At 42.2% G+C, this 15,318-nt stretch overlaps 1 protein-coding gene across 1 annotated transcript in view; it reads right to left on the minus strand.

The window, feature by feature from the left end:
- dnajc6 (DnaJ (Hsp40) homolog, subfamily C, member 6) overlaps positions 1 to 15,318 on the minus strand; it is a 174,579-nt gene that overhangs the window by 38,811 nt on the left and 120,450 nt on the right. Inside the window, 3 exon segments of the mRNA XM_068038062.1 lie at positions 49 to 183; positions 5,612 to 5,743; positions 10,987 to 11,163. Of these exon segments, the coding sequence (XP_067894163.1) occupies positions 49 to 183; positions 5,612 to 5,743; positions 10,987 to 11,163 (444 nt within the window).

Consider the following 15,318-nt stretch of genomic DNA (forward strand, 5'->3'; position numbering starts at 1 on the left):
TCATCATTCCCACCAGAAAAATAAGTTAGTAAACTTAACACAACTAACCTGCCAAATTGGCACCAAGAGCACCCAAGTCAGCAAAGGGATCCAGTGTCTGTGGTTTGCACTGATGAGTAGGAGTGCAATGTAGCGAGCTGGTAGGACTGGTATTTGCTGATCTGCTGGCACCCCCAACCCCACCTGTTAGGAAAATGAAACAGGAAAATTAACCCATTTGTAGGTGTAATCATTAAATGTGTGACATTTAGCAAAAACACCACCCCCCCCCGCCCACACCCACCCAATGCTACACATCAATTCCTTTCATAGACAGCATGATGACAATCTGTCCCCAGTTTTATGCCAAAGTCACTTGAGAAAACTATGAGCAGGTAAACTTGAACAACCACTGTCATCATATATCATTTTAGCCTTCTTCCTTGTGGGGAATGGTCCTAGCTCCTCAATGTTCCAAAACTCCCTACATGGAGAATCGAGAAGAGAGTCACCACACACTTGTCCAACATACCAAGTCACCGCAAAGTAGCAATTTAATTGAAGATTTCAGATGACTCCTTGTACTCAAATGAATAAACTGGAACATTTCTACTTTTTAAAGCACCCAATATGAACATTAAGCTTTCCTAAGATAGGGACGATGTGGGTGACATACAGATAAAAGCTCTTCCTACTCTGCCCAATGTGCCTTAAAGCCCACCGTGCAAAAAGCACTCCCTGAGGCAATTATCCAATGCTCAGATCAACCAATTTTCGAGCGCGATTGCCAATATAGCACGTTTTGAATTATGGCGATTGTTGTCCTGTAGGTAGCTGTGTATACACAACCATGTGCAGATAGCTTAGTCATTTAACATTAAACTTTTGCAACCAGAGTGAAGAGACTTTCAGGCTAGCATGCACGTGTATACTAGATCTAAAAGGACATCAGTGTAAGTGTAATCAGTTTCTCCATGCTCTCCCATCCCTACCCCACCAATGTATTTTCGAATCTGGAAATAAAAATCTGACATTAATTAGTGACCATGAGGCTGCCAGATTATTGGAAAAACAAGACTGGTGTACTAATGGCATCGTGAGTCCCCTATAGTGTGTTGCCTTCCTGGGGCCAGGGTAAAGGACATCACAGAGAGGTACAGAATATTCGACAGGGGGTGAGCCAGAAGTTGTGTCGGTACTGACGACAGAGTGAGCAGGTATTGATGTCCTACGGTCATCTATGTAAATGCACAAAGTGTGGTGAATAAGATTGGTGAGCTACAAGCACAAATAACCATCTGGGAAAATGATGTAGTGGCAGTCACAGAAACATGGCTTAAAAGCAGTGAAGGCTGGGCGCTTAATATTCAAGCGTACAAAGTTTTCAGAAAAAATAGGGAAGAAAAAAAAAAGGGAGGTGGGCTGGCAGTACTGATTAGGGAAGACATTGTCATGTTGGAAATAGAGAATGTCCTTGAGGAGTCAAGGATAGAATACATTTGGTTAGAGTTGAGAAACAAAAATGGGATGATCTCACTACAAAGGTTATTCTATTGGCCTCCAAATAGTGAGCGCGCGCTAGAGGAGCAAATCGACAGGGAAATCACAGATGTGCAAGAACTACAGAGTGGTGTTATTGGAGGACTTTAATTTCTGTTATGATCAGGTGAGAAGGGGCCAAAAGGCTCCCCTCTGGTCCCTCTCTTTGTTTGACTGCAACAGGGTTTATTTCTTTTAAGCAGTGAATGCATTTACCAATTCAGTGAGTGTTTAATCCTTTATGTGCTATCATAAAAGAAGCAACTGGACCAGTTTTCTTGAGTTTAAACAAGAAATAAATTAGTTTAAAAGCAAAATACTGCGGATGCTGGAAATCTGAAACAAAAACAAGAAATGCTGGAATCACTCAGCAGGTCTGGCAGCATCTGTGGAAAGAGAAGCAGAGTTAACGTTTCGGGTCAGTGACCCTTCTTCTACAATAAATTAGTTTATTGTACTTAAAATCAAAACCTGACTTAACCCAAGTCTCTGTCTGTAGCAATGATAGACTGGATGTTGTGCAGTCGACAGACAGGGTGCAAGGCGTGAAGTATTACCTAGCGAGAGACGCAGAGATTGTCTGCTGTGTGCAACAGAAACTCCAAGTTCCACACAGACTGGGGAGACTGTCACCTGATTGTGTATTCTCTGTTGCACTTTAATGAGATTCAAGTCTAAGAATTTCAATCTCTCTTAGGCCTTATTGTTTCAATCACTGCTCCCTGGAGGCTCGTCTCCGCTAGGGTTTATCTTCCAAGATGGTTTTGAATATCTTGCTAATGAAAGCAAAATCAGGTAGTTCATTCAACTATTCAAGCCATTGTTCTGGATGACAGCTCAACAGACATGCATCTCCACTTCGATACCTTGGAATGTGAGGTTTTTCAATGCAAATTGTGGTGGTCACCTTAGCTGTAAGCATTTTAAAAGTTGAATGTCGGATTCCAGCTTTCCTTTTTAAAAGTTTAATTTAGGTCTCCAAACGATGAGTTAAAATCATTATCATTCAGCATAGCATGTTTTCATGACAATAAAATTATCCCAATCTGTATTTGGGTAGAGTAAAGGGAAAGAATGGGGAGGAAATTCTGAAATGTGTTCAGCAGAACTTCCTTGATCAGTAATTTTTTTTAATTCATCCATGGGATTTGGACATTGCCGGCTAGGCCAGCATTTACTGCCCAACCCTAATTGCCCTTGAGAAGGTGGTGGTGTGCTGCCTTCTCGAACCGCTGCAGTGCTTGGGGTGTAGGTACACCCAGAATGCTGTCAGGAAGAGATACTGTTTCGGAGCAATGGGTGATCTGTAAAGAGGAGATGTTTCAAGTACATTCCAATAAGGATGAAAGGTAAAGGAACCAAAGTCAGGTCTCCATGGATGATGAGGGAGATAGAGAATACAATGAAACAAAAAGAAAAAGATGTATGATGCATGTCAGGTGAATGCAAGAACCAGGCCGAATACAATAAGTTCAGAAGGAGGAAGCGAAGAGGAAAATATCTTTGGCAGAGAGAAAATGTGAGTATAGAATGGCAGTTAACATAAAAGGGGACCCAAAAGGCTTCCCAGCATGCACATAGTAAGCAGGTAGAGAAAGATGGGTTGGGGCCTATTAGGGACAAAGAGGGTGATATATACTTAGAGGCACAAGGCAAGGCTAGAATAACTAATGAGTACTATGTATCTCTGTTTACTAAGGAAGAGGATGCTGACAAAATATCGGTAGAAGTGGAGATGGTAGAGGTAATGGATGAGGTGAAAATTGATAGGCAGGATGTACTGAAAAGACTGGCTATGCTTAGATTGGATTAATCACCTGATCCAGATGGCTTACATCCCAGGTTGCTAAAGGAAGTGGGGATGGAGATAGCAGAAGGGCTTGCCATAATCTTCCAATCTTCTCTAGATACGGTGTAGGTGCCAAAGTGACAAATATGACATCCTTTTTCAAGAAAGGGTGCAAGGACATTCCTAGTAACTACAGGCCAGTCAGTTTAACATCAGTGGTGGGTAAGGTTTTAGAAACAATAATCGGGGGGGGGGGGGGGGGGGGGGGGGAGGTTTCAGTTAATTAGGGAGAGCCAGCATGGATTTGTAAAAGGCAGATCATGCTTGACTGTTCTAACCGATTTTTTTGATGAAGTAACAGAAGATTGATGAAGGGAAAGCAACAGATGTTGTCCATATGAATTCTAAGAAAGCCTTTGACAATGTACCACATAAAAGGCTGCTTAATAAAATTGAGGTGCATGGAATAGGAGGGTCAGTGTTAGCTTGGATAAAAAATTGGCTTAAGAACAGAAAACACGGAGTTGTAGTAAATAGTTGTTTTTCAGACTGGAGGATGGTAGACAGTGGTGTTTCCAAATGGGTCAGTGCTAGGACCACTGCATTTTTGATATACACATAAATTACTTGAATAATGGAATACTGAGTAAAATCTCAAAATTTGCCAATGATATCAAACTTATGTGGCAGACAGTGAAGAGGATACCAATCAACTGCAACAGAACATAGATAGGCTAGTGGAAAGAGCAGACAAGTAGGAAATGGAATTTAATAGAGAAATGTCAGGTGATGCATTTTGACAAAAGGGATAGGAAGAGGCAATATACACTAAACGGTGCAGTTCTAAAGAGTGTACAGGGACAGAGGGACCTGAGGGTTCATGTGCATGGATCTTTGAAGGTGGCAAGACATATTGAGAGTAGATGGCAAAGTATATGGGATCTTGGACTTCATAAATATAGGTATCGAGTACAAAAGCAGTGAAGTTATACTGAACCTTTATAAAGCTCTAGTTAGGCAACAACTACAGTATTGCATCCAGTTCTGGTCACCACACTTTAGGAAGGATGTGAGGGTCCTTGGAGGGTGCAGAGGAGATTTACCACAACGGTTCCAGAGATGGGGGATTTTAGCTACAAGATTAGGTTTGAGAAACTGGGGTTGCTTGCCTTGGTGCAAAGGAGATTGAGGGGAGATTTGATAGAGATGTACAAGATTATGGCAGATTTAGATAAGGTAGACAAAGAAAAATTGTTCCCATTAACTGATGGTACAAGGGCTAGAGGTCACAGAATAAAGGTTTTGGGCAAGAGATTCAGGGGGTAGGGAGGAAGAACTTTTTTTTAATGCAGGGAGTGATAATGACCTGGAACACTCTGCCTACGAGGGTAGTGGAAGCTGAGACGATGAATGATTTCAAAAGGAAATTGAATGGCGCTCGAGGGAAATAAACTTACAGGGCTACGGGGATAGGGCTGGTGAATAGGACTGATTGGATTGTTCTACAGAGGACTGACATGAATTCGATGAACCGAATGGCCTCTGTATCTTTATGACTAATACCTTTTAAGTAAGGATACCTGCTGTCCTTACTCAGTCTAGCCTGTATCTAATTGCAATCCTATACCAACACAATTGACTTCGAACTGCCCTCTGAAGCCACTCAATTGCATTAAACTGCTGAGCACCTTCACCACACACAGACTGTAGGAGTTCAAAAAGACAGCCCATCACCACCTTCAAGAGCAACTAGGGATGGGCAATAAATGCCCATTGTCAGCAGCACTCATATTCAGAGAATTAACTTTGAAAACCCTCTTCCCACCTGCTCTTTTCAACATTGGTGGTATCCTGCACTTTGTTCCCTCACTTTACTTTCTCAGTGTTTCTAAAAACAAAACCTCCCATTTTCAACCTGCAATGACAGAGATGACAGAGTCCAAGAAAGATATGCACACCAGAAAACATCAACAGAGCCTCTGAGAGTGGGGCAAGGGAAGGGGGGGTGGGTAGTGCGGGGTGCCGGGGATGTGGTTGGATAAGAGAGGAAAGGGAAAAGGAAAACACTTCCATACAGATCCCTAATGGTCACACTGAAACCTTAATCATACACAGACAATTTGAGGAGATAGAGCAAAAGCGATGGCACTTTTTAACCACAGAAAAAAGGAATTGAAAATATCAAATGAATCCCATTTGTTTTCTTATGCTTTCCAAACTTTATTTGCATGCTATGATGTGAGCTGACTGCTGGGAACCTGTCAAATATACCTATGAACACAAATGTAATTTTTTTTTTTTTACCTGAGGAAGCTGTTCTGTTTGCCCAGGCTGCTGAACCACCAGGTAGATTTGAAGATCCCAAAGCCCATCCTCCCATTAGATCTGGTTGAACAGACACAGTTGGAGTACATGGCGGACCAGGGGAGACTCTACCTAAGTAAAGTTAACATTTTACAGTGCATCACACAATGTTTTCACAGGAGGCTCCAAAGAAGTCTAAAGTATTAATGCAACATAGTCCCATGGGAGTCACTTAAAATTCTGTAAAAAAAAACAAATACGTGTACGTACTACTGAGATCAGGCCTGAAAGAGCATAAATTTTGGCATCCACTAACTAAAAACCATCAGAGCAAGTGTAAAACATGTTTCCCTGCTTCATGCTCAAACTTACTTTTTCATTGAACATTGTAAGCCAAGGAAATTATGCCTCCAAATGTGTTGGGTATTGTTAGAAGTCTTGGGTATGTACTGCTTTACAGAGAAAGTAAACTTAAAAACTGAGTTGAACCAAGTGGAAATAAAAAGAAAAAAAAAAACAGATGTAGGAAATGGGAAATAAAACAACAAATGCTAGAAAATGCACAGCATGACTGATCAGTATCTGAAAGAGAAAAGCAAATCAACAGTTCTGGTGGGGCCTATGTCTGAATAGGATTAATTTTTCCAATACCCGGTCTTAAAATTGCTATTTTTGGTGCTAATATCACCATTGCCAAATTGAACACTTTTCCTCTTCAAAAGTCCAGTTTCTTGTTATGTACTGCACTAATCAAATGAAAAGCTCCCTCTACAATGCTCCAGGATGCCTCAATTGATACTGCAGAAGCACCTCTACTGCACCAAGGCCACATTTCCATTGCCCAACCATCAGTTCTGATAAAAGGTCACTGACCTGAAATGTTAACTTTGCTTCTCTCGCCACAGATGCTGCCAGACCTGCTGAGCATTCCTAGCACTTTGTTTTTACCTCAGATTCCCAGTATCGGCAGTATTTTGCTTCCATTTCCCAACCTATTGATTGTGAATGAGATTCCCAACTCAATGTCAATTATGAAAAATTAGGCTGTGTGCTTGCACCTATTAAAAGGCCCAAATTGATTTGGACTGGACTAGGTCCACATGTCTGGACTAGGTCAAAACACACAACCTACAGATGAAAGAATTTGTTTTCCAAATCCATTGTTCAGCCAGGAGCCTCACTCTCAGTACTACATCTGCATAACTGACAACTAATAAAAATGAATTAGACCAAAATTACACCAGAGAGCTCTCCATTGAAGTCCAAGAGGATTATCAAACTAATTACACCAATAATATTATTCTAAGTTACAAAAGTAAAACTCCAAATTAGTCCATATAGTTTCTGAACTCTAGCCAGATGGATAAAATTACAGACAGTCACAGAATTTAGACAAAACCAGAAACATTTTCATTTCCACAAGCCCATCCTTTCATGCGTACAAGAGCCCAAAGGTTCCCTAAATGTCCCAGTTTAGTAAATAAGTCGGTCATAGAGTCATAGAATCAATAAAGTAATTGACTCATAACAGCATAAAAGATCATTCAACCCATTCAGCCAATGCCAGCTCTCTGTAGAGCAATCCAATCAGTCCCATTCCCCCACTCAAACCCCATAGCCCTGCAAGTTTTATTTCCCTCAAGTGCCCATCCAAGTTCCTTTTGAAATCATTTATCATCTCCTCTTCCACCACCCTCATTGGCAGAGTGTGTTCCAGGTCATTACTACTTGCTGGATAAAAATGTTCTTCTTCACAACCCCCTGCATCTTTTGCCCAAAACCTTATATCCCTGTCCCCTAAACCTTGCTTCTCTTCGTCTACATTATCTAAACCTGTCATAACCATATGCACCTCTATCAAATCTCCACACAGTCTCCTGTGGTCCAAGGAGAATACCAGCTTGTCCAATGTTATAGCTAAAATTCTTCATCCCTGGAAACGTTCTGGTAAATCTCCTCTGCACCCTCACAACCTTCCTAAAGTGTGGTGACCAGAACTGAAGGAATACTCAAGCTGACACTGACCCTCCTATTCTATGAGCCCCAATTTGATTAAGCAGACATTTGTGTGATATTTTGTCAATTTCTTAAAATCTATATAGAGAATATCCATTACATTCCCTTCATCAATATTCTCTGTTATTTCATTAAAAAATTTGATTAGATTAGTCAAGCACTATTTGCCTTTTACAAATCCATGCTGGCTCTCCCATATTAACACAAACATCTTCAAGTGCCAGTTACTTATTTCCCTGATTATTGTTTCTAAGAACGTTACCCACCACTGATGTTAGACTGTAGTTACTAGGAATGTCCTTACACCCTTTCTTGAGTAAGTGTGTCACATTTGCCATTCTCCAATCCTCTGGCACCTACCCTGCATCTAGGGAAGATTGAAAGATTATGGCAAGCCCTTCCACCATCTCCAACCCCACTTTCTTTAGCAAGCCACCTGGACCAGGCGACTTATCCACTCCAAGCATCACCAGCCTTTTCAGTACATCCTGCCCATCAATTTTCACCTCATCCATTACTTCTACCATCTCCACTTCTACTGATATATTGTCAGTATTTTCTTTCTAAGCAAACACCAATACAAAGTACTCTAACTATTATAGCTTTGCTCTGTGCCTTTAAGCATATACCTCTTTGTCCCCATTAGGTCCCACCCCACTTCGCACTATTTGCTTACTATTTACATGCCGGTAGAAGATTTTTGGATTCTCTTTTATGTTGATTGTCATTCTATTCTCATTCTCTCTTTGCCAGTCTTATTTCCTCTTCACTTCTCCCTTCTCAAATTTATTGTATTTAGCCCAGTTCATCTGACATGCCATCATACACCCTCATTTTTTTTGTTTCATCATATTCTCTACCTCCCTCACCAAAGATTTTGGTTCCCTTACCTTGTTGGAATGTACCTACCGTGTAAGGAGATGTTTCAGGTAATTTTTCTTGTCAATGTTTGGTTCCATTTTACCCTGGCTAGATTCCCTCTCATCCCACTGAAGTTAGCCCTCTTCCAATTAAGAAGTTCTACTTTAGATTGTTCCTTGCACTTCTCCATTCCTAATCTAAACCTATGATACGATGATCATGCTTACCCTAGTGTTCCCTACAGACACTTGGTTCATCTCATTCCCCAGCGCCAGATCCAGCAATACCTCCTTCCTAGTTGGAAGGAGATCGTACTGGTCGAGGAAGTTCTGAACACGCTTCAGAAATTCCTTCCCCTCCTTTCCTTTTACTCTATTATCCCAATTGATATTTGGGTAATTAAAGTCCCCCAATATCACCACTCTACAGTCCTTGCACATCTCTGATTTCCCTACAGATTTGCTTTTCTATCTCTCACTATTTGGAGGCACAGTAGTGTGATCATCTCCCTTCTGCTTCTCAACTCTAATCAAATGGATTCTATCCTTGCCCCCACAAGGACATCCTCTCCTTCCAACACTACAATGTCTTCCCTAATCAGTACTGCCACCCCACCTCCCTTTTATCCTTTCTTATTTTTTCTGAACACTTTGTATCGTTGAATATTAAGCACCAAGTCCTCACCATTTTTAAGCCACTTTTTCTGTGGTTGCTACTACTTCATATTCCCACATGAATATTTGTGCTTGTAGCACACCAACTTTATTCAACACGCTTTGTACATTTACATATATGCATTCTAAATCTTTTGTTGTATTCCTCATAGTCCTTCTCAGTCTGCTCCTATCTAATATGGTACTGCTTCCTTCTCTAGTACTATCCAACACACTCCTTTATGCACCTTATTCCTCTTTTGGACTTCTATATGCTGGTGCCCATCCCCTTGCCAATTTAGTTTAAATCCTCCTCAACCACACTAGTGAACCTCCCCACGAGGGCATTGGTCCCAGTCGTGTTGAGGGGTAACTTTTGAACAGCTGCCTCCTGGCCCAAAATTGTTCCCAAACAGCCCAAGAATCCCTCCTACATCACGCTTCAAGCCACACATTGATCCTCCCTATCTTCCTATTTCTTCTCTCGCTGGCAGGTGGCACTTGGAGTCATCCAGAGATTACTACCTTTATGGTCCTACTTTATAAACTTCCTCCCTAGCTCCTGAAAATTTGCTCATAGGACCTCAATACCTGTCCTGTCTAGGTCATTGGCACTGACGTGCATCACAATTTCTGTCTCACTCCCTTCCCCCTGCAGAATATTATGCACCTGGTCAGTGATGTTCTTTAGCCTGGCACCAAGGAGGCAACACACCAGGTGTGACTCACAATGATGGTTACCTAAACGCCTGCCTGTCCCCCTGTGAAATTTCCTATAACACTGCATTTCTACAGTTTGCTGTTCCCTCCTGTGCAGTCCCTTCCCTATTGGTGCCACAGTCTTGACAGGGCTCCTTCAAGGTGTCGTCATTCCCAGCAGTCTCCAAAGCTAAGTGCCAGTTTGAGAGTGGCGCACACGCCAAAGACTCCTGCACTTCTGCCTCTTCCTACTCTTCCAGATGGCTACTCAATTACGATCCTAAACTCTCACTGCCTGTGGGGTGACCACCTCCTGAAAAGGTACAATCCAGGAAAATCTCATTCTCCCTGATGCTCTGCAGTGACTACAGCTACTCCTCAAACTTGGAAATCCTGAGCTCGAGTTCAAGTAGTTGGAAACACTTCCCGCACACATGGTCTCCCAAGACACGTGAAGTGTCCTGAAGTTCCCACATGACATAGGGATTGCAAGCAACAGGTCTCAGCTGCCCATCCATGATCTAAAAAAAAAAAAAAAAAATCTCTACTCCCTCTTTTAGAATCTAAAAAGGACGAGTCTGGAATAGACCCCAGATTCAAACTGTAGTCTGTGCCTGGTTAACTAATCTTAGCTGCGGTAATGATAGAGCACCACAATTTTCCTCAATATCCCTAAGCTTGAAGAGAGAAAAAAAATGCCAGGGTTCCTGCTCTTGATTGCCATCGAGCAATTCCTCCTGGATGGAGGCTGGATTACAAAGATGGAATTAGTTTCAGCTCCTCAACTGAAGAGCCTGTCAACATTCCCGATCAGTATTCACCTCCTAACAGATGGGTTGGGTGGCTGCAGGGGAGAAGTAATTTTTTTTAATAGACAAAAAGTACTTTTACATAAAAGAGTATCCCATTGGAAGATATGTATCTTATTTCAATTTAAAAACAATTAATTTTATCAAGGAGTTAAATTCTATATTGGGACTGTAGGTAGACTGGCTGTACTATACCTCAAAAGAGAGATGCAGCACCCAGGTGATTGCTAACTATCAACACCTGAACACTACTGGAGTAGAAATTAAATAGGAGTCATAATCAACTTAAAATACAGGAGTATTTATTTTTAGTTAAAGTCATACACTGAATTCTTACCGATGTCGAAAGGGTCACCAGCAGTGCTATGTGGAGTAGGAGATGGTGTTCTGGCTGTTTGCAGGAATGGGTCAGCCTGTCCAACTGGAGAGCCTGCACCACTCCGGTTGAGGAAAACACCAAGCAAATCCTGATTGTGTTGCTTGGCCTGGGAGTCAAATGGATCAAATGCTGCTCCTAAAACACAAAATGGTTAATAGGAGAACACAACAGAATGGATTTGGTAACTTTTCAGCAATCCAATTAACTTTTTAAGAACACTGCCCAACTGCGTTATTTAGCATTTACGTGACAATACTTTCTGAATCCACAATCGGTATCAATTCATTTATGTTTAAACTCCAAGTTTAAGTTAAAAGCTGCAATCATTTTCTAATCTCTTCTATGGTACAACTAAATGTTATTCAGGTCTAAGGATTTTTACCCTTTGGCTGCAGGAATATTCCCATCTTCCTGAACTGACCGGTTTTTATGTTTTCAGCTCGTGCATAACAATGATGAAAAATCACACTTGCTGCAATAAAGCTACCCAAATGTCAAGAATTGCTTTATTATAGTTACATGAACCCAATGCTTGGCATCATTCCATCTATGAAAGATGATGGACACACAGCAAACAATCCATTTCGGTGGGGTGTCTTCTCTTGAAGATGAATCCAAAGTTTTAAACAAGTAGTTTAAATCATTTTTGTACCATCTGTTCTGCCTCTTGTTTCTATTTTCTGTTCTTTATTTTAATGTTACCTTTCCTAATACATCTATTCTGCCTAGTTTAACTTTGGAACTCAGTGACCTCTTCTGTTTTCTTGCTCTATTATCCAATTTGTGGGAGAAGTAACTTTGAAAAGATAGTCAGTAAAAATTGTTTCTTAAAGCTATGGAAAATATCTGAAGATGAACATGGTTGTAGGTTTAATTGGTGATTCCGATATCTTTATGATGTTCAAATAGGAAAGATTTACTGACTAATGAATATGCTCACAGCGGCTTCCAGAACAGCAAACAGCTGGGTTTATCTGCACCAAGCCAAACGCTTTAAGCTTGGAGCTTCTACATGCACGAGTGTGAGATGCAGCTCCATGAGCTTCTGATACCTTCACTCCACAATATGAGTGGCATTAATGACGAGTCTAATGCACTTCTGAAATTTTCAACATCCACTTTCTGAATCTGGCTAACCTTTTTCAGAAATTTAACTGCCCAGATAATTGTTAACTTTTAAGAAGTCATGCTATGTATTGAAACAGTAGGCAGACTGGTGTACTAGTGCAAACAAGTGGTGCTACTCACTAGCTCTAGTTCTGCTTAGTTTGAATGAATAAAAGTTTCCTTTATCCTTGCTGAACTGGTCCAATAGTGGAAAGAGTGTTATTCATTCCCAATTGTTGAAAAGTCTCAATCTCGATGAATTTTCAAGCCAGAAACTTCCCCAAATGTCATTGAAAATGTGGTGGAGTCTACTATGCAAAAAGTGCATTGATGATCTGCCCATGTGCAACAGGCCATCCTCAACGAGGGGGGAAAAAATCTGCCTGCCGCATCCAGTGCCACCAGACTGGCATTTAGATTTTCCACTGATGCTGCTGTACCTTTAGCAATGCAAAAAATAATCTCTTGGGGTGGGTCTCCATGTCTCTGAAGATAAAATGTGCTGTCTGCTTTATTGCCCCCTGAGCATGAGGATGAAGTGAGGGTAGACAGTATTAAGCAGATCAAATAAAAGCATGAGTTTCTTCTTCATAAAAACAATGAAGTGAGAAAGAGAAGTTGGCAAGCAAGCTCTAACAATGAATGAGATCAGCTATTAAGTAACATAGCACTGCATATCGCAGCACACTGGAGTGAAGCAAAATTTCATCTCACTAAACTGAACACAAAAATTCTCCACAAAGAACAGAAAATGCCTAATGTAAAAAACAGTTTCATCATTGTGATAATGTTCAATTGAAAGCTCTTTGTATTAGCTGATTAATGTATTGAGTTAGAAAATTATGCATGACTTATACATTCAATGAAAAGAATCCTTGAAACCAAAGTGTTTGATTGGTTCCAGTAAGTTTAGAAAAGCTGTCTACTTTTTCATGTCTGAGTCTTTACAGTAAATGAAGGTAGGCTACTTTCTAGTGGGGATATTACAACCCAAGTCCAATCCTAACATCAGCGGAGACAGATATATGCACACTTTCTGATAAGGAATCAATAAACAGTGACCAGAAATAAGAACCCTGCTGAACTGCTTTCCTCTCTAGCCCAATGGCCATTTTAAGTGAGAAGATCGCAGCTAAGGCCCCCAATGCTGCCCAGGCTGAAATCCGTGAACTCAGCTGGGACTCGTACAATTCCTTAGAGAAACATGAACAGAATGTGCTGCACAACATCCAAAGAATTGGATAATCCATACATTGGACTAGATTTTGTATTGGAGGCAGGGCTCCCGGCACCACGCTCAAAAGGCAGGGGCAACCCCGCCTCTGCCTTTTCATGCCCCGCAGAGAGATCCTCCATTCTTTTTGATACAACGTTTAAAGAGCTGGGATCTCGTCCCTTTAAAGCCTTTAAAGGGACGGGGATCCCGACTCCAAGAGCTGCCAGCCAGAGGGGCAGCAGCTCAGCAGTTTTGGCAGCATCACCGGGAGTGGTGGCCACTGCCGTTACTGCAGAGGCCTCAGACCCAGGCCCAGCGGGGGAACCCCAGAACAGAGGTAGGTGAAATGGGGTCACCGGGGCCAGTCCAGAAGGCACCGGCAAGTGGAGGGCGGGGGGTGCTCATTCAGTCCAGCGGGTGGGGGATCCTGGCAGGTAATAATTGTTCCTGGTGGGGGTTCTCCATGGGCCACAAATTACTCATGGAGGAGGGACCCTTACCCCAAGCCCAAAGGGAGGGCACCTCATTTTACAAGATGTCCTCTCTGCGCAGTGGAGGGCACCCTGCCCCCGATGCTAAGATCCCAGCAGTGGCAGGAAGGGACCCTTAATCGGCCGTTAATAGGCCACTTAAGGACCTCAATTGGCCTCGGGGCAGGAAGGCCCCTGGGTTGGTCACTGGGTGGCAGGGAGGCGACGGGCCCTCCGCCCCACCACCGCCACCACCCATGGTGATACTCCTTGCCGCCCCCCCACCTCCCCTGATCCTGCCTCGGGAAGGGCCTGTAAAATCCCAGTGATTGAGTACGTACTGGAATTCTGAATTGAAGATAGCATATTAACAACATTTTAACATACTTAAAACACATTTCACTTTTAGCTAGATTTGAATTTAAACTCTATAGCAAGTACGTTTGAGGATTAGAGTCAGATGGTTCCATGGTACTGAATCACAACTCTATATAACTGATAGATTTCTCTCGCTTTAGCAGGAAAATCTGGTTAAAGTGGTCACTGTAAGAAAACATTGGAATTTCTGGTCAGAGATTGGATGCTTCTCGTATGTTGACAGAATCATCCCCAAGGATCTCGTTCTAGTAGCCAGTCAGGTTGATGAGTTCCATCTGAAATAATAAAGCATCTTTCGGATTTTGACTATTGTGCTTTTCAAGTACGTTGATTTGACCAAGTTGTCAAACTCAGCTAATAATAGGTCTTTAAAGGACTGAACTATTTGAATATTGCATTTATTCTCTCATTCAGAGATTAAAGTCATTATAAATGCAAGCTATAAGTTCTCATTTCTGATGCCGAAAATTTTGGGTTCATGTTCCACGCCTTTTCTTGAGTACACAGTTTAGCTTGATACTTCAGTGCAATGCTAAGGGAGTGCTGCAATGCCAGAAATGCAGTCGTTCAGGTGAGATCTTAAACCAAGGCTCCACAGCGTCAGTTTTGCTGGGCTCATAAGATCCATAGAAACAGAGAAGCAGGGAAACGTAGAAAATTTAAAGCACAGGAGGTGGCATTTTGACCCATCAGGCTGAATTTTGTCCGAAAACCCACACTGGGCTCCGTGACGGAGAGGAAGGGTGGGGGTGGTGGGTGCTGGAGAATTAGAGTGGCAGCGGCTGCCACCATGGAACCAGACACCAGAGTTGCCGGGCCCAACCTTCCTGGCGGTGGGGAAGCTCTGTGGTGGTCCCTCCGCAGCTCTGCGACGGGACCCAAGTTAGCATATTTAAATGATCTTTCTGCCTTCATTTAAATGGAATTCTTCCGCGATCCTACCAGCCGTTTCCAATCTTGAGCTCAACGTGCGGCACTCACGTGCCTGCACTGCCGTCCTTGAAAAGCTGGCGCCAAGGTGAGAGAGGCCTCTGTGCCTGCAAAGGTTGGTAAGTAATGCCTTGATCATATTCTTTTCTGTAGCCAACTTGGACATTTGCAGTGAAGTGAAATTGCCAG

This window comes from Heterodontus francisci, chromosome 8 (genome assembly GCF_036365525.1).
Source record: "Heterodontus francisci isolate sHetFra1 chromosome 8, sHetFra1.hap1, whole genome shotgun sequence".
Lineage (NCBI taxonomy): Eukaryota > Metazoa > Chordata > Chondrichthyes > Heterodontiformes > Heterodontidae > Heterodontus > Heterodontus francisci.